The 26,488-nt window shown below is 37.7% G+C and overlaps 1 protein-coding gene and 1 pseudogene across 8 annotated transcripts in view; one reads left to right on the forward strand and one right to left on the reverse strand.

Moving 5' to 3' along the window:
* The window catches only part of NME7 (NME/NM23 family member 7), a 249,209-nt gene that overhangs the window by 110,506 nt on the left and 112,215 nt on the right, over nt 1-26,488 (forward strand). For all 8 annotated transcript variants that reach the window (XR_015143506.1, XM_086344832.1, XM_086344828.1 and 5 more), the window contains one exon: nt 8,552-8,653. Coding sequence is in view for 7 of the 8 variants with exons in the window: in XM_086344832.1 (XP_086200958.1) it covers nt 8,552-8,653 (102 nt within the window). In the remaining variant the exon portion in view is untranslated. The remainder of the gene's footprint in view (nt 1-8,551; nt 8,654-26,488) is intronic.
* LOC147356732 (prefoldin subunit 6 pseudogene) lies at nt 19,358-19,827 on the reverse strand (annotated as a pseudogene).

The following is a 26,488-nucleotide window of genomic DNA, read 5'->3' on the forward strand; positions in this document are numbered from 1 at the left end:
AAGAGTGTTTTTATCCCAGTAATAGCTTATTGAAATAAATAATATTCTTATGAGTGATTTATAGTGTGATTCTTTAAAAGTTCTTGTCTCATTCATTCTATTTCATTCTGACTCTGACTATTTCATTCAGAGGAAGTTGTGTGATGGTCTGTATTCACATACTAGAAATGCATATGTTTGTGATATCTTTCCTTGGGTAATTTGTGATCATGAGAATCAGATAGCAAACCCTGGATCTCACTTGCTATTGTGATTGTTTTATTTCTCTTGGGTGTCTTATTTCTCATGACAGTTAATATTTAGGATTCAAATTTTAAGTTCAAGGAAAAGGTAAAATGCTGCATACTGGATGCCTCTTAATTTTGAAAAAGTGAAAGTGTTAGTCACTCAGTTGTGTCCGACTCTGTGACCCCATGGACTCTAGCCCCTCAGGCTCCTCTGTCCATGAAATTCTTCAGGCAGCAATACTGATGTGGGTTGCCATTCCCTTCTGCAGGGGAATCTTCCCAACTCAGGGATCATACCCAGCTTTCCTGTGTTTCAGGCAGATTCTTTACTGTTTGAGCCACCAGGGAAGCCCCTTAATTTTAGGAGCTTTATATACTGCTAGAAAGTAGGCCCTGTAAAAATAATCTTAAGAGGCAACATAATCTAAAGGAACTAAAAAACAGGTGATCTGATTCTTACTGACTTTGTTAGTATAATGCTTTGACCTCTTTATCTTCAGATTCTTACTTATAAAAGAAGATATATAAGGTCATATTAGTGGTTCCATCCATTTTATTATTTTAAACTTAAAGTTTTCTTAATGTCAGGATGTGAAATGATCCTCTCAAATGTAGAATATGTCAGCAGTCCTTAAACTTTTTGGCTCTATGGATCAGTTTCGTGGAAGACAGTTTTTCCATGGATCCTGGGGAAAGGGATGGAGGGATGGTTTGGGGATGAATCAAGTGCATTACACTTATTGTGCAGTTTATTTCTATTATTATTACATTAGCTCCACCTTAGATCAGCAGGCATTAGATCCTAGAGATGAGAACCCCTGGATACATACTGGGAAATAATACAGTGTCACTGACACTGTTGTACTAAATATATATGTGTGTGTGTGTATATATATATGTGTGTATATATATAATTCTACTCTAGTTCTAGGTTTTCTCATATCACTTGCTTCAGATTGTAGAATTTTCCTAGCTCCCAAATTTCATTGCAGCTGCTTACAGCTTCCTTACCTCAGGTTCCTTCCTTTTTTGACTGTCGAGTCAGATGCTAGGTTCAGATACCAAACACACCAGTTATGTGACCATAGACATTACTTACCTTTTATAAGCCCTAGTTTACCCGTATATAAAATTGAAACAATGTTATTATTACTTTATAAAATTATTGTGGTTATTAAATGAAATAAATCATGTAAAGCAATCTCACATATTACTGAGATTGTTGCTTTAGTAAATATCAGCTGTTTTTATTATTACTACTTTTATTATTATTATTATTATAACTGACATTCTTTATAGTAGATTCCATGTTGATCATTTACACTTAAATTTGCTGCTTCAGCATTTGCAATCATGAAAAGGTAATAATTACTATCTTATAGTGTTATCAGGATCCAATTATTTGCCACACATATATTACCGCTTGTGGGTCAGACAATGTGTTGGATACCAGGGAGCCAGAAATGCACGCTGCCTGCATTCTTGGAGCTTATGTCCTGGTGAGGATGGATATTAAATCAGATACTCCATTTCAACTACTTAAGGACGTTAATCAAAGGGCTATTAAGGGAGGAAACAAGTACTTTTTTGTTTGATAATTTTTAATTAAGTAAAAACCTAGGTTTGAGACTTCTGTTAATTCTCTTAATTCTGTTCATCTATTAACAGAATTCTCAAGTTCAATTTTTAAGGATCATTTTATGTTTTTGATGCAGTTCTTTTTTCAACATATTCTTTGTGTTTTGTATAGCCCTCTGTTTATCATTTTAATAGTATTTAACACTGAAAGAGAGAGAGACTCTCACACACATAAAAGAAAGGTGGACAAAATTGGCACTTCTCTTTTTGGATAATGTACTCATCCCTTCTACCCCAACTGAGGATTTAGGCTCTTGACATTTATGTGTAGCCAGTACTTCATATCATGAGACAGAAGATCCTCCTGAACATAATTATCCATAAGAATCAATTTCATATGACCTTTGTGAATTAGTGAAGTAACTTCAGGGGCATAATTTAGGGGTTCTAATGAGTAGGGATCTGTTTACCGTATCAATTATGAAGTCCTCTCCCTTTTTTAACTTCTGGCATTTTTAGTAGACACGATGATTGAGTTTTGATTAAAATTTAAGTACTGCTCTGTAATAAATTGCCTTTATTTTACTTTGGCATTGGGTATTATAAACCTTCCAAAGTCATTAACATGGTTTACATGGCCTACCATGATCTGACCTTATCCTTTTTCTTTTCTTTTCTAATATGGACTGTTTTTAAAGTCTTTACTGAATTTGTTACAACATTGTTTCTGTTTTCTGGCCACAAGGCATGTGGAATCTTAGCTCCCGGACTAGGACTGAACTCACACACCCTGCTTTGGAAGGCAGTCTTAGCCACTGGACAAGCAGGGAAGTCCCCTGGGCCTCATCTCTTAACTGCTTTCCTGTGGCCTCAGGCAGCTCCTGACATCATAGCTCTTTACTGATCTTCATACACCCCAGCTGTACTTCTTCCTTCAAGTCTTTATACTCATTTTCAGTTCTGTCTGAAATGTTCCATTCACTGAATCTTTCAGTGAGAGGCACTTTTTTTCTGACCATGTTACTTCACATATACAGTTAAGAACCGTAAACAGTATATGTCTATCTCCTCCCTCTTCCTCTGCATGCTGCTGTTGTACATTTTACATTTATATGTTAAAAGCTTTATGATACATTGTTACTATTTTTGCTTTAAATAATCAATTAAATTTTCTTTTTTAATTCCTGTGAATGTTTTATATTTACCCACCTATTTACCATTGTTTTGTGTGGCTCCATATTTTTGTCTGGCATTTTTATTCTGTCTGAAGAACTTCCTTTAACATTTTCTATGGTATAGGGCTGGTGGTGGTGAATTCTCTCAGATTTTGTTTGTGTGAAAAAGTCTTTCTCTTTTGATTGAAAGATCATTGACTTACAATATTGTATTAGTTTCAGGTGTACAACACAGTGATTCAGTATTTTTATAGAATATGTTCCATTTACAGTTATTACAAAATAATGGCAATATTCCCCTGACAGGTTTATCCTTGCTGCTTATTTTATACATGATAGTTTGTATCTCTTAACCTTATACCCCTGTCTTGCCCCTACTCCCTTTCTTCTCCTTACTGGTCACCATTCGTTTGTTCTCTATATCTGTGAGTCCATTTCTGTTTTGTAATATACATTTTTTTAAAGATTTCACATATAAGTGGTAACATACAGAATGTTTGTCTTTCTCTGACTTCACTAAGAACAATACACTCTAGGTTTATCCACATTGTTGCCAATGGTAGAATTTTGTTCTTTTTTTTATTACTGAGTAGTATTCCATTGTATGTATATATCACATCTTCATTATTCATTCACCTGTTGTTGGATACTTAGATTGCTTCCATATATTGGCTCTTGAAAATAATGCTGCTATTGGAATGCATATATCTTTTTGAATTAGTGTTTTTATTTTCTTCAGATATATATCCAGCAGTGGAGTTGCTGGATCATATGGTAGTTCTGTTTTTACTTTTTCTGAGGAACCTCCATACTGTTTTCCATGGGGGCTGCACCAATTATATTTTCACCAACAATGTACCAGGGTTCCCATTTCTGCATATCCTTGCCAGCATTTGTTATTTGTAGACATTTTGATGGTAGCTGTTTTAGCAGGTGTGATATCTCAATGTGCTTTTATTTGCATTTCTCTGATTAGTGATATAAAGGATAAACTATCAGGAGAATATTGCCATTATTTTATAATAACTGTAAATGGAATGTAATCTATAAAAATATTGAATCACTGTGTTGTACACCTGAAGCTAATATTGTAAGTCAGTGATCTTTCAATCAAAAAAGAAAGACTTAATCAGACAAAATCTGAGAGATTTTGGCCATCTGTATGTCTTCTTTGGAAAAATGTCTATTCAGCCCTCCACAGTTTTTAATGGAGTTTTTTGTTTTTTGACATTGAGTTCTATGAGCTCTTTATTTTTAATATTAACTCCTTATCAGTCATAGCATTTACAGTTTTTTTCTCCCATTCAGTATGTTGTCTTTTCATTTTGTTGATGGTTTCCTTTGCTGTATAAAACTTTTTATGTTTAATAGTTCCCATTTATTTATTTTTGCTTTTATTTCTTTTGCCTAAGAGACTGATCCAAAAAAAAAAATAATGCTGCAATTTATGTTGAAGAGTATTCTGTCTGTATTTTCTTGTAGAAGTATTTTTTTTTGATTCAGGTCTTACATTTAGATCTTTAATCTATCTTGAGTATATTTTTTGTACAGCATAAGAAAATGTTCTAATTTCACTTTTACATGTAGCTGTTCGGTTTTCCCAGCATAATTTGTTAAAGGGACTGCCTTTTCCCATTGTATATTCTTGCCTTCTTTGTTGTAGAGTGGTCATAAGTGTGTGGGTTTATTTTGGGCCATCGTTCTGTTCGCTTCATCTATGTGTCTGTCTTTGTACCAGTACCATGTTGTTTTGACTACTGTAGCTTTCCTGTGTAGTCTAAAGTCAGGGAGCATGATACCTCCAGCATTTTCCCCCCTCAAGATTGCTGTGGCAATTCAGGGTCCTTTGTAGTTCCATATAAATTTTAGGATTATTTGTTTGACTTCTGTGAAAAATGTCATGGATATTTTGATAGAGATTGCATTAAATCTGTAGATTGCTTTGGATAGTATAGCCATTTAACAATATAACTTTCTCCAGTCCAAGAACACAGGATATCTTTGCATCGTCTTCAGTTTCCTTCATCAGTATTCTATAATTTACGTAGTATAGGTCTTTTACTTCCAAGACAAGGATGCCAACTCTCCCTGCTTCTATTTAACACACTATTAGAAGTCTTTGCCATAGTAATCAGAGAAGTCAAAGAAATAAGAGGCATTCAAATTGTGAGGAAGAAGTAAAACTGTCACTATTTGCAAATGATATGGTATTATACGGAGAAGGCAATGGCACCCCACTCCAGTACTCTTGCCTGGAAAAGCCCATGGGCGGAGGAGCCTGGCAGGCTGCAGTCCATGGGGTCGCTAAGAGTTGAACATGACTGAGCGACTTGACTTTCACTTTTCACTTTCATGCATTGGAGAAGGAAATGGCAACCCACTCCAGTGTTCTTGCCTGGAGAATCCCAGGGACGGGGGAGCCTGTTGGGCTGTTGTCTGTGGGGTCGAACAGAGTTGGACACGACTGAAGTGACTTAGCAACAATGGTATTATATGCTACTCTGGAAGCTCAGAGTTAAAGAATCCACCTGCCAATGCAGTAGATGCAGGTATGATCCCTGGGTTGGAAAGATCCCATGGAGAAGGAAATGCTTACCCATTGTAGTATTTTTGCCTGGGAAATTCCGGTGGGCAGGAGACCGGTGATCTGCAGTCTATGGGGTCACAAAAGAGTGAGACACAACTTAGCAACTAAGCAACAAGTGGTATTATATAGAGAATATCCTAAAGTCTCCACACACACACACAAAAAAAACTATTAGAATTAAGTGAATTCAGTAAAGTTGCAGGATACAAAGTTAACATATAGAAATCTATTGGTTTCCTTTACACTAAAATGAACTATCAGAAAGATAAAGTTAGAAAGCAATCCCCATTTGAAATTGGGTCATAGAGAGTAAAATACCTATGAATAAACTTAACCAAAGAGGTTAAATACCTATACTCTGAAAAAGCCTTTATTTTTCATTCATTTCAAAAAATATTTTCCAAATATTTTCTCAACTGATTATAGAATTTGACAAAAGTTGTTGTTTTAATCCTTATCTTTGTTCTTTTTTTTGATGTTTCTACAGTTTTTGTTGTTGTTTCAGTATTTTTTGCTGCGTTTTTTGTTATTGTTGTTCTTGTTTTATAGCCAATCTGATTATAATGTGCCCTACTTTATTTTTCTTTCCACTTTTTCTCCTTAGATCTTGTTATATCTGTAGGTTTATAAGTTTCATCAAATTTAAAAACTTTTTAGCGATTAATTCTCAAAATACATTTCTGTTCATCATCCTTTCTTCTTTTGAGGCTCCAATTACACTGCTTGATGTGTCCCATAGTCTTTTTAAAAAATTTAAAAGTTTTTCTTCACTCTTCTTTGTTTCCATGCTTGCTTTTTAATGGTTTATGTTGCATGCCTTCAAATTCATTGATCTAAATTCAGATGTAGTTTTCATGTCTAGAAGTTTTGTTTGTATCTTTTTAATATCTTTTTTGCTATGTATTATGTACATGTTTTCTTCTATAATTTGAGCATGTAGAACCTATTTATAGTGACTTTTAAAACTTCTTCTGTAATTACATCCATCATTTCTGTCATTGCTGGGTTTGTGTCTCTTGAGTTTGGGTCTGGTGATAGTTTATATTTTCCTACTTCTTTGTATTCCTGGCAATTTTTGTTATGTACTGGTGTTGGGAAATTTCAACTGTTACATGGTATTGCTGTATTCCTTTAAAAAATGTTTGATTTTGTTCTGGCCCTTGGACAAGTTACTTGGAATCAGTTTGACACTTCTGAGACATGCTTTTAAGCTTTCATAGGATAGATACAGAGTGTTCCATACATAAGGCAAGTTTAGGCCAACTACTATGGTATATTTTAATGACAGAAAATGAAGAGGAACTAAGGAGCCTCTTGATGAAAGTGAAAGAGGAGAGTGAAAAGCTGGCTTCAAACACAGCATTCAAAAACCTAAGAGCATGCATCTGGTCCTATCACTTCATGACAAATAGATGGGGAAAATGTGGAAACAGTGTCAGATTTCATTTTCTTGGACTCCAAAGTCACTGCAGATGGTGACTGCAGCCATGAAATTAAAAGACGCTTGCTCCTTGGAAAAATAGCTATGTCAAACCTAAGCAGTGTTTTAAAAAGCAGAGACATTACTTCGCTGACAAAGGTCTGTCTAGTCAAAACTATGGTTTTTCCATGTATGGATATGAGAGGTGAACCATAAAGAAAGATGAGTACCAAAGAATTGATGCTTTTGAACTGTGGTGTTGGAGAAGACTCTTGAGATTCCCTTGGAATGCAGGGAGATCCAGCTAGTCAATCCTAAAGGAAATCAATCCTGAATATCATTGGGAGGACTGATGCTAAAGCTCCAATACTTTGGCCACCTGATGCAAAGAGCCGACTCATTAGAAAAGATCCTGATGCTGGGAAAGATGGAAGGGAGGAGGAGGAGGGGACAACAGAGGATGAAATGGTTGAATGGCATCACTGACTCAATGGATATGAGTTTGAGGCTATGCAGGGAGATAGTGTTGGGCAAAGAAGCCTGGTGTCCTGCAGTTCATGTGGTCACAAGGTATTGTATACCCTTAGAGACTGAACAATAACAACTAGAGTATAATACCATTCTAAGGTCTCTACATGATGCTCTGTATATCATATAGGGGCTTCCACTCCAGCTCATGGGAGTACAGATTCCTCCCAGTCTTATACTGTATTTATGAATTGTTTCATTTACTGCTGTCTGGGAGTTCTTTTCTCAGCCTTCCGTAGTATCCTCTATATATACACAGACTCAACCTACAGTCTAAGACTCAAAAACTTCTCTGCAGATCCCTGAGACTTACTCTCTTGTTGCTCTCCCACTTCCTCTAGTATTCTGTTCGGCAAATCGTAGCCTCATCAGCCTCCCTAAACTCCAGTCTCGATTTGTTCTATTCAGTGAGAATGTTGGGCTCTTTTGTGTTTCCTATACCTGTTTCACTGTCTAGAAGCCTTCAGGCAGTAAGATGGGCAGTTGTACAGCTGATCCCATTCATTTTCTGTCTCTTGAGGATCATGGTACTGTGCTGTCTATTGTTCAGTGTCTGAAAACAATATTTGTTTATTGCTTTTAGTTTCTAGATGTTTAATGTGAGAAAATGAATCTGATGCCTATTATTCCTCATTGCTGAAACTCATTATGATTTTTATAAGTTTCTTTGGGAGAAACAGTTTGGAAAATATATCTTTTAAAATGTTCATTTGATAGTATTGTGTTTGAGAGGAGAGAGCCTTTTAAAAGAAATATGTACCAGAAGATAATTTCAAATAGTGAACATATCAAGTAATAAAGCATTAGTATGATAATGGTAGGAATGGAGACAAAGGAACATATCTAAAACACATTTTTATAGGAAAAATAGACAAAATGTGGGAACTGCTTGGCATAGAGGGTACAGGTGGAGAAGAAATCAAAGATAACTTTAACATTTTGAGTCCAGTAGAATAGTAGTGCAATTAATAGAAGAGAAGCAAAAGATTATTAAATTATACTCATTTGTTAATATTATCTTATTTATATATTATAGGAAATGGTGACAGAAATGTATTCTGGGCCTTGTGTAGCAATGGAGATTCAACAAACTAATCCTACAATGACATTTCGAGAATTCTGTGGACCTGCTGATCCTGTAAGTTTTTGTTTAATATATTGATCAAGTCTGTTTTATCCATTAACTAAATATCTTAATGGGTTTTTGATACCTTTAGTTTGTTCTTTAAAGGAAATAATACAAAATGAATATATGGACACAAAGTTTTATTCAAAATAGCATTTTATGTTATTTACTTCTTAGATAGTATTCCCCTAAAAGTGGATTTTTTTATTAACCTGGTGACAATATATGGGCAGAAACATTTACTGTGGCATTTTCTTTTACTGTTTCTTGTTGCTAAATTGTATAAGTAAATTTGTTAAGCTCTGTGATAGAAAGTGGTCATGTATGGATGTGAGAGTTGGACTGTGAAGAAAGCTGAGTGCTGAAGAATTGATGCTTTTGAACTGTGGTGCTGGAAAAGACTCTTGCGAGTCCCTTGGACTGCAAGGAGATCCAACCAGTCCATCCTAAAGGAGACCAGTCCTGGGTATTCATTGGAGGGACTGATGCTGAGGCTGAAACTCCAATACTTTGGCCACCTCATGCGAAGTTGACTTATTGGAAAAGACCCTGATGCTGGGAGGGATTGGGGGCAGGAGGAGAAGGGGACGACAGAGGATGAGATGGCTGGATGGCATCACTGACTCGATGCACATGAGTTTGAGTGAACTGCGGGAGTTGGTGATGGACAGGGAGGCCTGGCGTGCTGTGATTCATGGGGTCGCAAAGAGTCAGACACGACTGAGCGACTGTACTGAACTCAACTGAACGTATTAATTATCCTTTGATGTGAAAGTCAAAGTGTTAGTCACTCAGTTGTATCTGTTTGTGACTCCATGGACTATAGCCCACCAGCCTCCTATGTCCATGGAATTCTCCAGGCAAGAATACTGGAGTGGGTACATTCCCTTCTCCAAGGAATCTCCTTGACCCAGGGATCAAACTCAGGTGTCCTGCACTGCAGGCAGATTCTTTACCATCTGAGCCACCAAGGGCCATAAATAAAGCTCTCAATGTGTAGAATATTGATATGATGGCTTCATACCAGATGTGTAAATAATTATGAGCAGTGAGACTTAAGTGAAAAGTGATATTCTCTGGTATGCCCTTCAGTTTCCTTCAGGTTTCATTACATGGGCGTTTAGTAGTAAAAGGAATGAAGTATGAAGTGGGGATGAGGTTTAAAAGCAGAAATAACAATTGAATACATATGCAAAAGCTTTATGCAAATATTCTAAGATAAGTAGGGTTATAGGAGGGTTATATAGTGTTTACTGATTTTAAACACTAACTGTAATTTAAATTTACTGTTTATTTCACTATCATTTGTAAAGTTTATTGAAGAACAGTCAGTTAGTGCAATTGCATTTACTGAGTCCCCTTAAATGTAAGATAGTAAATTACTGGTGCATGCTAAGTCTCTTCAGTGGTGCCCGACTCTTGGTGACCCTATGGACTGTAGCCCATGAGGCTCCTTTGTCCATGGGATTTTCCAGGCAAGAATACTGGAGTGGGTTTCCATACCCTCCTCCAGGGGATCTTCTTGATCCAAGGATCGAATCCACATCTCCTGTGTCTCCTGCATTGGCAGGTGGGTTTTTTACCTCTAGGGCCACCTATAAATTAGCCAACTTAAATTAAAAAGCCAACTTATATGACAGAGTGTGATGCTGGATTAAACCCTGTAAGGCAGAACAGTAATCCAGAAGTGCACACATAAAGTTCTTCCCAAAAACTTACAGAGCAATATAGTGTCAGTTCAGGTACAATACAAATGTTAAAAGGTTGTTTATTAAGGGAGCAATTAATATTCCTAAAGGTAATTAAGAAGGAGGAGAAATGTAGAGAGATGTTTTTGTTCACCACCTAGAGTAATGAAAATAATAACAAAAGTAAACAGATGAGACCTAGTTAAGTTTGCAAGATTTTGCACAGCAAAGGAAATCATAAACAAAATGAAAAGATGGCCTTCAAAATGAGAGAAAATATTTACAAATGAAGTCATTGATAAGGGATTAATCTTCAAAATGTACAAGCAGCTCATGCACCTCAATATCAAAAAACAAATAACTCAATCAAAAACTGATCAGAATGTATACATAGAAATTTACCCGAAAAAGACAGATGGCCAAAAAAGCACATGAAGACATGCTCAACATCACTAATTATTAGAGAAATGCAAATCAATGCTACAACAAAGTGTCATCTTACATCAGTCAGAATGGCCATCATCAAAAAAATCTACCAAGTGGATAAGGTGTGAAGAAAAAGTCGTCGTGAAGTCGTGAAGTCATTCAGTCGTGTCCGACTCTTTGCGACTCCATGGACTGTCTGTCGCCTACCAGACTCCTCAGGCGACAGTCCATGTAGGCGACAGTCCATGGAGTGTTTCAGGCGAGAGTCCTGGAGTGGGTTGCCATTTCCTTCTCCAGTGAAGAAAAAGGAACCCTCTTAAACTGTCGGTGTTACCACCACTATGGAGAACAGTATGGAGGCTCCTTTTAAAACTGGATCTACCATATAATCCAGCAGTTCCACTCCTGGCATATAGCTGGAGAAAAACCATAATTTGAAAGGATGCATGCACCTCAGCTTTCATTGCAGCATTGTTTACAACAGCCACAACGTGGAAGCAACCTAAATGTCCATCAACAGAGGAATTGACAAAGTGGTTTATTACTCAGCCATGAAAAGGAATGAAATAATGCCATTTGTAGTGACATAGATGGGCCCAGAGATTGTCATCAAGAATGAAGTAACTCAGGAGAGAAAAACAAATACTGTACAATATCATTTGTATGTGGTATCTGGAAAAGTGGAGCAGATGAACTTATTAGCAAAGAGGAAATAGAGTCATAAGTGTAGAAAACAACCATGGATACCAAGGGGTGTAGTGGGGGAGGGATGTATTGGGAGATTGGGATTGACATATATACACTACTTTTTATAAAATGATTAATTAATGAAAACTTACTGTACAGTGCAGGGTTTTCTACGTAATGCTCTGTGGTGATCTACATGGGAAGGTTATGTAAAAAAAGACTGGATATACGTATATGTATAGTTGATCACTTTGCTGTATAGCAGAAACTAACACAACATTGCAAAATGACTATACTCCAATAAAAATTAATTAATTTTTTTTCTTTTTAAAATTAAAAAAATTTCAGGTATACACGTGCTCCCCATCCTGAACCCTCCTCCCTCCCCCCTCCCCATACCATCCCCCTGGGCCGTCCCAGCGCACCAGCCCCAAGCATCCAGCATCGTGCACTGAACCTGGACTGGCATCTCGTTTCATACATGACATTTCACGTGTTTCAATGCCATTCTCCCAAATCTTCCCACCCTCTCCCTCTCCCACAGAGTCCATAAGACTGCTCCATACATCAGTGTCTCTTTTGCTGTCTCGTATACAGGGTTATCATTACCATCTTTCTAAATTCCATATATATGCGTTAGTATACTGTATTTATGTTTTTCCTTCTGGCTTACTTCACTCTGTATAATAGGCTCCAGTTTCATCCACCTCATTAGAACTGATTCAAATGTATTCTTTTTAATGGCTGAGTAATACTCCATTGTGTATATGTACCACAGCTTTCTTATCCATTCATCTGCTGATGGACATCTAGGTAGCTTCCATGTCCTGGCTATTATAAACAGTGCTGCGATGAACATTGGGGTACACGTGTCTCTTTCCCTTCTGGTTTCCTCAGTGTGTATGCCAAGCCGTGGGATTGCTGGATCATAAGGCAGTTCTATTTCCAGTTTTTTAAGGAATCTCCACACTGTTCTCCATAGTGGCTGTACTAGTTTGCATTCCCACCAACAGTGTAAGAGGGTTCCCTTTTCTCCACACCCTCTCCAGCATTTATTATTTGTAGACTTTTGGATCGCAGCCATTCTGACTGGCGTGAAATGGTACCTCATAGTGGTTTTGATTTGCATTTCTCTGATAATGAGTGATGTTGAGCATCTTTTCATGTGTTTGTTAGCCATCTGTATGTCTTCTTTGGAGAAATGTCTATTTAGATCTTTGGCCCATTTTTTGATTGGGTCATTTATTTTTCTGGAGTTGAGCTGTAGGAGTTGCTTGTATACTTTTGAGATTAGTTGTTTGTCAGTTGCTTCATTTGCTATTATTTTCTCCCATTCTGAAGGCTGTCTTTTCACCTTGCTAATAGTTTCCTTTGATGTGCAGCAGCTTTTAAGTTTAATTAGGTCCCATTTGTTTATTTTTGCTTTTATTTCCAATATTCTGGGAGGTGGGTCATAGAGGATCCTGCTGTGATGTATGTCAGAGAGTGTTTTGCCTATGTTCTCCTCTAGGAGTTTTATAGTTTCTGGTCTTACGTTGAGATCTTTAATCCATTTTGAGTTTATTTTTGTATATGGTGTTAGAAAGTGTTCTAGTTTCATTCTTTTACAAGTGGTTGACCAGATTTCCCAGCACCACTTGTTAAAGAGATTGTCTTTAATCCACTGTATATTCTTGCCTCCTTTGTCAAAGATAAGCTGTCCATATGTGCGTGGATTTATCTCTGGGCTTTCTATTTTGTTCCATTGATCTATATTTCTGTCTTTGTGCCAGTACCATACTGTCTTGATAACTGTGGCTTTGTAGTAGAGCCTGAAGTCAGGTAGGTTGATTCCTCCAGTTCCATTTTTCTTTCTCAAGATCGCTTTGGCTATTCGAGGTTTTTTGTGTTTCCATACAAATTGTGAAATTATTTGTTCTAGCTCTGTGAAGAATACTGTTGGTAACTTGATAGGGATTGCATTGAATCTATAAATTGCTTTGGGTAGTATACTCATTTTCACTATATTGATTCTTCCAATCCATGAACATGGTATATTTCTCCATCTATTAGTGTCCTCTTTGATTTCTTTCACCAGTGTTTTATAGTTTTCTATATATAGGTCTTTAGTTTCTTTAGGTAGATATATTCCTAAGTATTTTATTCTTTTCATTGCAATGGTGAATGGAATTGTTTCCTTAATTTCTCTTTCTGTTTTCTCATTATTAGTGTATAGGAATGCAAGGGATTTCTGTGTGTTGATTTTATATCCTGCAACTTTACTATAATCATTGATTAGTTCTAGTAATTTTCTGGTGGAGTCTTTAGGGTTTTCTATGTAGAGGATCATGTCATCTGCAAATAGTGAGAGTTTTACTTCTTCTTTTCCAATTTGGATTCCTTTTATTTCTTTTTCTGCTCTGATTGCTGTAGCCAAAACTTCCAAAACTATGTTGAATAGTAATGGTGAAAGTGGGCACCCTTGTCTTGTTCCTGACTTTAGAGGAAATGCTTTCAATTTTTCACCGTTGAGGATAATGTTTGCTGTGGGTTTGTCATATATAGCTTTTATTATGTTGAGGTATGTTCCTTCTATTCCTGCTTTCTGGAGAGTTTTTATCATAAATGGGTGTTGAATTTTGTCAAAGGCTTTCTCTGCATCTATTGAGATAATCATATGGTTTTTGTTTTTCAATTTGTTAATGTGGTGTATTACATTGATTGATTTGCGGATATTGAAGAATCCTTGCATCCCTGGGATAAAGCCCACTTGGTCATGGTGTATGATCTTTTTAATGTGTTGTTGGATTCTGATTGCTAGAATTTTGTTTAGGATTTTTGCATCTATGTTCATCAGTGATATTGGCCTGTAGTTTTCTTTTTTTGTGGCATCTTTGTCAGGTTTTGGTATTAGGGTGATGGTGGCCTCATAGAATGAGTTTGGAAGTTTACCTTCCTCTGCAATTTTCTGGAAGAGTTTGAGCAGGATAGGTGTTAGCTCTTCTCTAAATTTTTGGTAGAATTCAGCTGTGAAGCCGTCTGGACCTGGGCTTTTGTTTGCTAGAAGATTTTTGATTACAGTTTCAATTTCCGTGCTTGTGATGGGTCTGTTAAGGTTTTCTATTTCTTCCTGGTCGAGTTTTGGAAAGTTGTACTTTTCTAAGAATTTGTCCATTTCTTCCACGTTGTCCATTTTATTGGCATATAATTGTTGATAATAGTCTCTTATGATCCTTTGTATTTCTGTGTTGTCTGTTGTGATCTCTCCATTTTCGTTTCTAATTTTATTGATTTGATTTTTCTCCCTTTGTTTCTTGATAAGTCTGGCTAATGGTTTGTCAATTTTATTTATCCTTTCAAAGAACCAGCTTTTGGCTTTGTTGATTTTTGCTATGGTCTCTTTTGTTTCTTTTGCATTTATTTCTGCTCTAATTTTTAAGATTTCTTTCCTTCTACTAACCCTGGGGTTCTTCATTTCTTCCTTTTCTAGTTGCTTTAGGTGTAGAGTTAGGTTATTTATTTGACTTTTTTCTTGTTTCTTGAGGTGTGCCTGTATTGCTATGAACTTTCCCCTTAGGACTGCTTTTACTGTGTCCCACAGGTTTTGGGTTGTTGTGTTTTCATTTTCATTCGTTTCTATGCAAATTTTGATTTCTTTTTTGATTTCTTCTGTGATTTGTTGGTTATTCAGCAGCGTGTTGTTCAGCCTCCATATGTTGGAATTTTTAATAGTTTTTCTCCTGTAATTGAGATCTAATCTTACTGCATTATGGTCAGAAAAGATGCTTGGAATGATTTCTATTTTTTTGAATTTACCAAGGCTAGCTTTATGGCCCAGGATGTGATCTATCCTGGAGAAGGTTCCATGTGCACTTGAGAAAAAGGTGAAATTCATTGTTTTGGGATGAAATGTCCTATAGATATCAATTAGGTCTAACTGGTCTATTGTATCGTTTAAAGTTTGTGTTTCCTTGTTAATTTTCTGTTTAGTTGATCTATCCATAGGTGTGAGTGGGGTATTAAAGTCTCCCACTATTATTGTGTTATTGTTAATTTCTCCTTTCATACTTGTTAGCATTTGTCTTACATACTGCGGTGCTCCCGTGTTGGGTGCATATATATTTATAATTGTTATATCTTCTTCTTGGATTGATCCTTTGATCATTATGTAGTGACCTTCTTTGTCTCTTTTCACAGCCTTTGTTTTAAAGTCTATTTTATCTGATATGAGTATTGCTACTCCTAATAAAAATTAATTTAAATTTAAAAAATGAATCAAGGTACAAAGACAATAGGGAAAGCTTGAAAGCTCAATATACAAAGGTAACCATGCAGGAATTTGCAGATTTACTATGATATACATCAAGAACATTTGCTTGGCTTCAATGGGAAATGCATACCTGGAAACACAAGGAAATAATTTTTTTTTTTTTTTTTTAGAGGAAACGAGAATACTGGTAGAGATGAAGGTGTGATGCATATCTTTAAAAGACTGGCTAAAAATTGTGGATTCTGTGTAATTAGAATACTGAATAATAATAAACAGAAATTCCTTATATGTAGTTTCAATATACTAAATTATTCCTTTGATGCAACTAGAGCAAACTGAACTGGAAGAGATTAAAGGCAGGGGCTCTAGAAATGGAAAGGTACAGATGTGATGGCATCAGTAGAGAAAGAGTTACTCTATATCTTTTCAAGGAGAAAGAAGAGTAGAAATAAATAATATGTGTGATTGTGAAAGAGTGAATATTAAAATGTGATTCTGCTTTAGAGGATATTAGGAGAAAGTGGTGGTGATGTTAAGTAGTTATTGAATATTAATTGTAAAATGTTAGGAAGGAATACTTTTTGGCTATATGAATAAGTAGAACTCAGGGTCATTTTAATTTTTGATGTTTGGCCAAAGAGGATTTTGTTCATTTGTTTTTTTAAGATAGTTAAAATTGTGGGTGACCAGCTGACCAAACATAGGTAAGTTAAAGAGAGAAAAATTAAGGCAAAAAGGAATGAGATGAGTTTGCTCATTCTTTCATTCATTCAATAAATACTTGTTGAATCTGTGCTAGTATTTGTGACTATAAAGACAGAAGCTTTAAAGAGCTTACAGTCTATGAGTGGGCACAGATATTTAAGTGGTTAGTTTCTATGTTTTGTGGCAACTGCATTATTGGATACTTATAGTGGGTACTAAGTGCTAGCTTAGTCACTCAGTCGTGTCCGACTCTTTGCAATCCCACGGACCATAGCCTTCCAGGTTCATCTGTCCATAGAGATTCTCTAGGCAAGAATACTGGAGTGGGTTGCCATGCCCTCCTCCAACGGATCTTTCTGACGCAGGGATCGAACCCAGGTCTCCCACATTGCAGGCGGATTCTATACTGTCTGAGCCACCAGGGAAGCCCATTGGGTACTCTGGCAGTCCAGAATTATACCATTTAGCTTAGTCTGGGGATGGATGATGGAGTCAGGCGAGACTTCTTCAAGAACATGACAGCTGAGCTAAATTGTGAGGAATGAGTAGAACTTAGTTAAGTGGAGAAGGTGGGAAATAATAAAGGTATGAATTCATAAAACAACACTGCTTTTGCTGAAGTAAAGGGCAGTGAATCAGAAATAAAGTTGCTGGGGAAGAGTTGGGAAGTAAGCAGGTGAGTGATCATAGAAGGAAGAGTCCTGAATATAAAAATTTGCTGATTCCGTTTCTTTCTAAATATTCAGTGAACACTTATGGATTGAACAGTATGTACAAGGTTTACTGCTTTGTCACATGGCCAAGCCATAATAAAGATGTCTAAAGCAAGCTGTCTTTTGTTAAGCAACTCATAATCTCTTTCAGAGTCCAAATTGCATCGTTAAAGCATAGCTGGAACTACCCCACTTAATTTTTTTATTGTAGTTTTTTATGAACCCTGTATGATGAGTTCAGTTCAGTCACTTGTTGTGTCTAACTCTTTGTGATCCCATGGACTGCAGCACGTCAGGCCTCCATGTCCATCACCAACTCCCGGAGTTTGCTCAAACTCATATCCATCAAGTCGGTAATGACATCCAACCATCTCATCCCATGTTGTCCCTTTCTTCTCCCACCTTCAATCTTTCCCAGCATCATGGTCTTTTCCAATGAGTCAGTTCTTCGCATCAGGTGGCCAAGGTATTGTAGCTTCAGCTTCAGCTTCAGCATCAGTCCTTCCAATGAATAATCAGGACTGATTTCCTTTAGGATTGACCGGTTGGATCTCCTTGCATTCTAAGGGATTCTCAAGAGTCTCCTCTGACATCATAGTTCAAAAGCATCAGTTCTTCAGTGCTCAGCTTTCTTTATGGTCCAGCTCTCACATCCATACATGACTACTGGAAAAACCATAGCTTTGACTAGACAGACCTTTATTGGCAAAGTAATGTCTCTGTTTTTTAATATGATGTCTAGATTTGTCATAGCTTTTCTTCCAAGTAGCAAGTGTCTTTTAATTTCATGGCCGTAGTCACCATCTGTAGTGATTTTGGAGCCCAAGAAAATAAAGTCTGTTACTGTTTCCATTGTTTCTCCATCTATTGGCCATGAAGCGATGGGACCGGATGCCATGATCTTAGTTTTCTGAATGTTGAGTTTTAAGCCAACTTCTTTATTCTCCTCTTTCACTTTCATCAAGAGGCGCTTTAGTTCCTCTTTGCTTTCTGCGATAAGGGTGGTGTCATCTGCATATCTGAGGTTATTAATATTTCTCCCTGCAATCTTGATTCCAGCTTGTTTGGCATTTCACATGATGTACTATGGCATTTCACATGATGAAATGGCATTTCACATGGTGTACTCTGCATACAAGTTAAATAAGCAGGGTGATAATATGCAGCCTTGATGTACTCCTTTCCCAATTTGGAACTAGTCCATTGTTCCATGTCTGGTTCTAACTGTTGCTTCTTGATCTGCATACAGATTTCTCAGGAGGCAGGTAAGGTGGTCTGATATTCCCATCTCTTTAAGAATATTCCAGTCTGTTGTGATCCACACGGTCAAAGGCTTTGGCGTAGTCAATAAAGCAGAAATAGATGTTTTTCTGGAACTCTCTAGCTTTTTCTATAATCCATCGGATGTTGGCAGTTTGATCTCTGGTTTCTCTGCCTTTTCTAAATCCAGCTTGAATATCTAGAAGATCTCGGTTCACATACTGTTGAAGCCTGGCATTACTTTGAGCATTACTTTCCTCAAATTTTGAGCATTACTTTGATAACATGTAAGATCAGTGCAATTGTGTGGTAGTTTGAACATTATTTAGCATTGCCTTTCTTTGGGATCGGATCAAAGACTGACCTTTTCCAGTCCTGTGGCCACTGCTGAGTCTTTAAAATTTGCTGGCATATTGAGTGCAGCACTTTGACAGCATCATCTTTTAGGATTTGAAATAGCTCAACTGGAATTCCATCACCTCCACTAGCTTTGTTCATAGTGATGCTTCCTAAGACCTGCTTGACTTCACATTCCAGGATGTTTGGCTCTAGGTGAGTGATCACACCATCATGGTTATCTGAGTCATTAAGATCTTTTTTGTATAGTTTGAACATTCTTTGGCATTTATTGCATTATATAAAGTTGTACCACAGGGATTTTAGATTTTGATACTAATCTAACATACAAAATGTTAACAGTGGCTGTCTTTGGGAGGTAGGATTATAATAATAGTCAATTCTACTTTCCTATATTTTACAGTTTTTCTCTAAGACTTTTATTATAAGAAAAATATATTTTATTTTATCATAAAACTAAATGAGGAGTTGGGGCTGACTTAGGACTGATTTCTCCTCTGGACTCTCAGGGTCCTACATCATGTTCTAAGTGTAGGTATAGGATTTCAAGTGGGACCATATGCTTTTTAAAAATTTGATTGGTGGATGTTTAAAATTTTTGGGGGGGGGGTCAGAAAACGCCAGGTATTTTTACATTTTATTAGCTACAATATAGACGCTAGAGCTGCCTCATTTCTTCCCCTCCCCCACCCCCAGGACAGTGCCAGGCCTTCCCAGGAGCCCTGCCTTTGCTGCCTGGGCAGTCTGAAACTCCTGTTGCAGCTGAGCAAAGGTCTCCCTCTGTTGTTCTGACTGCCGCTCTAGATCCCGGAGCTGGGATTCATATCACTTAATCTCAGCTGTGATGTAGTCCAGCCTTTTACCCACTGTGGCCCGAGATTCCCCCAGCTCCTGTTTGACCAGTATGGGCCCCAGAAGTTTAAACACCACATTGGACCCATCCAGCAGAGCCAGTTCCTCCTTCATGATATTATTTTCTGTTAGTTGTACCTCTAGTTTCTGCCTCCCTGACATGGATTTACTCAAGTCCTTCTGCAGCTGTTGATATGTCTCCACTTCTCCCTGTAGCTTCTTCTGGATTAGCTCAGCCATGGCGGGGATGAAAGCGTTCTCCCTTCAGTACTGGTAAACCCTGTTTTTTTAATTTTAAGGAAATATAGATGATTTACAATGTCTTGTTAGTTTTAGATATACATCAAAGTAATTCAGTTGTTTACACATATAAGTACCTATTCTTTTTTAGATTCTTTTCCCTTATAGGTTATTACAAAATATTGAATTTAGTTCCCTATTCAAGACCATATGCTTTTGATGAATATTGATGATTATTTCAAGTCAGAAGAAATACCATTAGTCATTATAGTCAAACTTTATGAACAGTAAAATAGCTTTTTCAGTTTGGTCTCAGAAGTTAGTTCATTTTATCCTTCTTCCTTTCTTTTCCTCCCTTTCCTCCCACCTTTCCAGTCTTTGAGGAATTTAATGGTCTAGTTCTAGGAGGTAGACTTGATAATTAAATAGCCGTCTTACTTTAAGCCATTAGGTGTGCCAATCTGTTGATTGTTGTTGTTATTCAGTTGCTAAGTCCTGTCTGTCTGTTTGCGACCCCCTGAACTGGACTGTAGTACACCAGGCTTCCCGGTCCTTCAGTATCTCCTGAAGTTTGCTCAAATTCATGTCCCATTGAGTCGGTGATGCTATCTCACCATTTTTCTCTGCCACCCTCTTCTCCTCCTGCCCTCAATCTTTCTCAGCATCAGGGTCTTTTCCCATGAATTGGCTCTTCACATCGGTGGTGAAGTATTGGTACTTCAGCATCAGTCCTTCCAATGAACATTCAGGGTTGAATTCCTGTAAGATTGACTTGTTTGGTCTCCTTGCAGTCCAATGGACTCTCAAAAGTCTTCTCCAGCAGCATGATTTGAAAGCCCTCCAGCAGCATGATTGGAAATTATCAATTCTTTGGTGCTTAGCCATATTTCTTGTCCAGCTCTCACATCTGTACATGAAAAACCATAGCTTTGACTATATGAACCTTTGTCTATAAAGTGAATGTCTTTGCTTTCTAATACACTGTCTAGGTTTATCATAGCTTTCCTTCCAAGGAATAAGCATGTTGTAATTTCATGGCTGCAGTCACTGTCTGCAGTGATTTTGGAGCCCAAGAAAATAAAATCTGTTACTGCTTCTACTGTTTACCCTTCTATTTGCCATGAAGTGATGGACCAGATGCTATGATCTTAGTTTTTTGAGTATTGAGTTTCAAGCCAGGTTTTCATTCTCCTCTTTCACTCTCATCAAGAGGCTCTTTAGTTTCTCTTCACTTTCTGCCATTAAAGTGGTATCATATGCAAATATGAAGTTGTTGATTTCTCTCCCACCAATCTTGATTCCAGCTTATGATTCATTTACCCAGCATTTCACATGATATACTCTGCATATACGTTAAGTAAGCAGGGTGACAGTATACAGCCTTGACGTACTCCTTTCCCAATTTGGAACCAGCCTGTTCCATGTCTGTTTCTAACTGTTGCTTCTTGATCTGCATACAGGTTTCTCAGGAGGCAGGTAAGGTGGTTTGGTATTCCCATCTCTTTAAGAATTTCCCACAGTTTGTTGTGATCCACACAGTCAAAGGTGTAGTCAGTGAGGCAGAAGTAGATGTTTTTTTTCTGAAATTCCCTTGTTTTCTCTATGATCCAGCAAATGTTAGCAATTTGATCTCTGGTTCCTCTGCCTTTTCTAAATCCAGCCTGTACATCTGGAAATTCTCGCTTCCCATACTATTGAAACTTAGCTTGAAGGATTTTGAGCATAACCTTACTAACATGGGGAATGAGTGCAACTGCCTGGTAGTTTGAACAGTCTTGGGCACTGCCCTTGTTTGGGATTGGAATGAAAACTCACCTCTTCCAGTTCTGTGGCCACTGCTGAGTTTTCTAAATTTGCTGACATATTGAAATACTGGAGTGGGTAGCTATTCCTTTCTGTAGGGGATCTTCCCAATCTAGGGATCATACCCAGGTCACCTGCATTTCAGGCAGTATCTTTACTGTCTGAGCCACCAGGAAGCCCTAATCTATTCATGTATTATGTTAAAATAATTTACATATTTCTTCACTGCTTAGTAATTCCCATATATGAAGTGAGAACCTTGGTTATAATACATGTCAATCTAATTAGTACTTGGAAGAATGCCAGGTACATAATGACCATGGAATTAATATTTGATGAATTAATGAATAGACTGGCTATATTAAGAACTGGTAGTAATTCATTATTTAAATATATTTTATCTACAAAGTAGATCCTTTTTTTCTTTATTCTTTTCTAAAATATAGAACTACTTTTCAAGTTGATTCAAAAGAAGATTCAGCATAACAGTGACCATTAGATCAGTTTATGACTATACAGCTGACCTTTAAACAATGAGTAGAGGGGCACCAACCCTCCAAGCAGTCAAAAATCCGTGTTTAACGTATAGTCAGCCCTCCATATCTGTGATTCCTCTATATCCATGTTCTGATTGCAGGGATTCAACCAACTGCAAGTTGTCTAGTACTACCAGTTCAGTCACTCAGTCATGTCCAACTCTTTGTGACCCCATGGACTGTGGCACGCCAGGCTTCTCTGTCCATCACCACCTCCCGGAGCCTACTCAAACTCATGTCCATAGCATCAGTGATGCCATCCAACCATCTCATCCTCTGTCATTCCTTTCTCCTCCCACCTTCAATCTTTCCCAGCATCAGGGTCTTTTCAATTGAGTCAGTTCTTCTCATCCGGTGGCCAGAGTTTTGGAGTTTCAGCTATAGTATCAGTCCTTCCAATGAATATTCAGGACTGATTTCCTTTAGCAACCTGAAAGAGTCACCAAAGAAGTAGTAAATTGTCTGGAAAAATCATGCAGAATATATTTGTCCTTGGACTGGTAAGTATGACAAGCAAAAATAACCTAACATAGGTATGCTTTCTTTTATGAAAAATGTCTTTGTTAAATATTTTATGTAAATGGTCTTATTTCAGGGAATCTGAATTATCCTTATCTGCTTTCTTCCTTTGAAACCTTTAACCCCATCACCAGATTCTGTTGTGTCATTTTCATATACAGAAAATAAAAGTAGTTCTTTACATTTTAATGAAGTTTTGCATTCATTTTATTTTTCAGAGGGATATTCTACCTGTTATCCAGTGGTTGATTTCATGATCAAAGTAGAAGTATCATATTTTAAAAGGCAGCTCTTTTATCATGAATGTGCGGCAAGTTGTTGAAACTTGGGAGAGAAATGCTTGAAAGTTGTTGGTTCTATGATCTGTTGAGTTTCTGGTCACATTCCTTTATTAACTGAAAACTTGGAAATCCTGCTTATATTCTTCTTCATCCCAACACTTACCGTAACATCCATGTGAAGGATTCACCCAACACCTGGCCTCAGAGCTCAACTATAAATTTTCTCAGTTTTCCTCCATAGCCATACTCAATGCTTTTTTAAAATACTGGAATATAGTTGTTTTACACATTATGACATCATTAATCATTGTGTGTAATCACTGACATTTGCATGTATTATGAAATTATCACCATGTTAAATGTAATAACCATCTGTCCCCATCTAAAATAATTGTATTATTTTTGATCTGTCCCTTATGATTGTATATCTATTCCTTCTACATCATCATGATTATTTATTATGTAAGTGAAGTTTTGTACCTCTTAATCCTCTTCACTTATTTCATGCAACTTCCACCCCTTCTGGCAACCACCAGTTTGCTCTGTGTGTCTTTGTTATTGCTGTTGTTGTTGAGTCACTAAGTTGTATCTGACTCTTTGCAACTCCATGGACTGTAGCATGCCAGGCTTTGAATTCCTTCACTATCTCCCAGAGTTTGTTCAAACTCATTTCCATTGAGTGAGTGATGCCACACAACCATCTCATCCTCTGTCATCCCCTTCTCTTCCTACCTTTAATATTTCCCAGCATCAGGGTCTTATCTAATGAGTTGGCTTTTCTCATCAGGTGGCCAAAGTATTGGAGTTTCAGCATCAGTCCTTCCAATGAATATTCAGGGCTGATTTCCTTCAGGATTCACTGGTTTGATCTCCTTTGCAGTCCAGGTGGCTCCCAAGAGTCTTTTCCAACACCACAGTTCAAAAGTATCAATTCTTTGGTTCTCCGCCTTCTTTATGGTCCACCTCTCACATCCATACACGACTACTGGAAAACCATAGCTTTGATTACGCAGCCCTTTGTCAGTAAACTAATGTCTCTGCTTTTTACTACACTGTCTAGGTTTTTCATAGCTTTCCTTCCAAGGAGCAACCATCTTTTAATTTCATTGCTGCAGTCACCATCTGCAGTGATTTTGGAGCCTCCCAACACAAAATCTATTCTTTACCCATCTGTTTGCCATGAAGTGATGGACCAGATGCAGTGATCTTAGTTTTTTGAATGTTGAGATTTAAGCCAACTTTTTCACTCTCCTCTTTCACTTTCATCAAGAGGCTTTTTAGTTCCTCTTCACTTTCTGCCATAAGGGTGGTGTCATCTGCATATCTGAGGTTATTGATATTTCTCCCAGAAATCTTGATTCCAGCTTCTGCTTCTTCCAGCCCAGCATTTCTCATGATGTACTCTGCATATAAGTTAAATAAGCATGGTGACAGTATACAGCCTTGATGTACTCCTTTCCCGATTTGGATCCAGTGTGTTGTTCCATGTCCAGTTCTAACTGTTGCTGCTTGACCTCCATACATATTTCTCAGGAGGCAGTTCAGGTGGTCTGGTATTCCCATTTCTTTAAGAATTTTCCACAGTTCACTGTGATACACAGAGTCAAAGGCTGTGGCATAGTCAACAAAACAGAAGTAGATGCTTTTCTGGAACTTCCTTGCTTTTTCAGTGATCCAGTGGATGTTGGCAATTTGATCTCTGGTTCCTCTGCCTTTTCTACAACCAGCTTGAACATCTGGAATTTCCTGGTTCATGTACTGTTGAAGCCTGGCGTGGAGAATTTTGAGCATTACTTTAGTAATATGAGGTGAGTGCAGTTGTGTGCTGCTTTGAGCATTCTTTGGCATTGCCTTTCTTTGGTATTGTAATGAAAACTGACCTTTTCCAGTCCTCTGGCCACTGCTGAGTTTTCCAGATTTGTTGGCATATTGAGTGCAGCACTTTCACAGCATCATCTTTTAGAATTTGAAATAGCTCACCTAGAATTTCATCACTTCTACTAGCTTTGTTGGGCTTAGGCTTCCTCTTTTTCTTAACACAAAAAAGTCTCTAATCAGATTTGGCAAATTCAGTCACATTGACATGCAAATTACTACTCTCAGAGAATACATTATCACTTCCAAGGTTTTCCTTTTTTTTTTCTCCTTTTAAAAGGGCAGGTGTGGGATGACCCAGAGGGATGGGATTCGGAAGGAAGTGGGGGGTGGGGGGATTCAGGATGGGGACACATGTAAACCCATGGCTGATTCATGTCAATGTATGGCAAAAACCACTACAGTATTGTAAAGTAATTCAGTTCAGTTCAGTTCAGTCACTCAGTCATGTCCGACTCTGCAACCCCATGAATTTCAGCACGCCAGGCCTCCCTGTCCATCACCAACTCCCAGAGTTCACTCGAACTCACGTCCATCAAGTCAGTGATGCAATCTAGCCATCTGATCCTCTGTCATCCCCTTCTCCTCCTGCCCCCAATCCCTCCCAGCATCAGAGTCTTTTCCAGTGAGTCAACTCTTCGCATGAGGTGGCCAAAGTACTGGAGTTTCAGCTTCAGCATCATTCCTTCCAAAGAACACCCAGGACTGATCTCCATTAGAATGGACTGGTTGGATCTCCTTGCAGTCCAAGGGATTCTCAAGAGTCTTCTCCAATACCATAGTTCAAAAGCATCAATTCTTGGGTACTCAGCCTTCTTCACAGTCCAACTATCACATCCATACATGACCACTGGAAAAACCATAGCCTTGACTAGACGGACCTTTATTGGCAAAGTAATGTCTCTGCTTTTGAATACGCTATCTAGGTCGGTCATAACTTTCCTTCCAAGGAGTAGGCGTCTTTTAATTTCATGGCTGCAGTCACCATCTGCAGTGATTTTGGAGCCCAAAAAGATAAAGTCTGACACTGTTTCCCCATCTATTTCCCATGAAGTAGTGGGACCAGATGCCATTATCTTCGTTTTCTGAATGTTGAGCTTTAAACCAACTTTTTCACTCTCCACTTTCACTTTCATCAAGTGGCTTTTTAGTTCCTCTTCACTTTCTGCCATAAGGGTGGTCTCATCTGCGGTTATTGATATTGCTCCCAGCAATCTTGATTCCAGCTTGTGCTTCTTCCAGCCCAGTGTTTCTCATGATGTACTCTGCAGAGAAGTTAAATAAGCAGGGTGACAATATACAGCCTTGACATACTCCTTTTCCTATTTGGAACCAGTCTGTTGTTCCATGTTCAGTTTTAACTGTTGCTTCTTGACCTGCATACAGGTTTCTCAAGAGGCAGGTCAGGTCGTCTGGTATTCCCATCTCTTTCAGAATTTTCCACAGTTTATTGTGATCCACACAGTCAAAGGCTTTGGCATAGTCAATAGAGCAGAAATAGATGTTTTTCTGGAACTCTCTTGCTTTTTCCATGATCCAGCGGATGTTGGCAGTTTAATCTCTGGTTCCTCTGCCATTTCTAAAACCAGCTTGGACATCTGGAAGTTCACGGTTCACGTATTGCTGAAGCCTGACTTGGAGAACTTTGAGCATTAC

This window comes from Bos grunniens, chromosome 16, assembly GCF_055505025.1.
Source record: "Bos grunniens cultivar Pamir isolate PY7600 chromosome 16, Bosgru_T2T1.0, whole genome shotgun sequence".
Taxonomy (NCBI): Eukaryota; Metazoa; Chordata; class Mammalia; order Artiodactyla; family Bovidae; genus Bos; species Bos grunniens.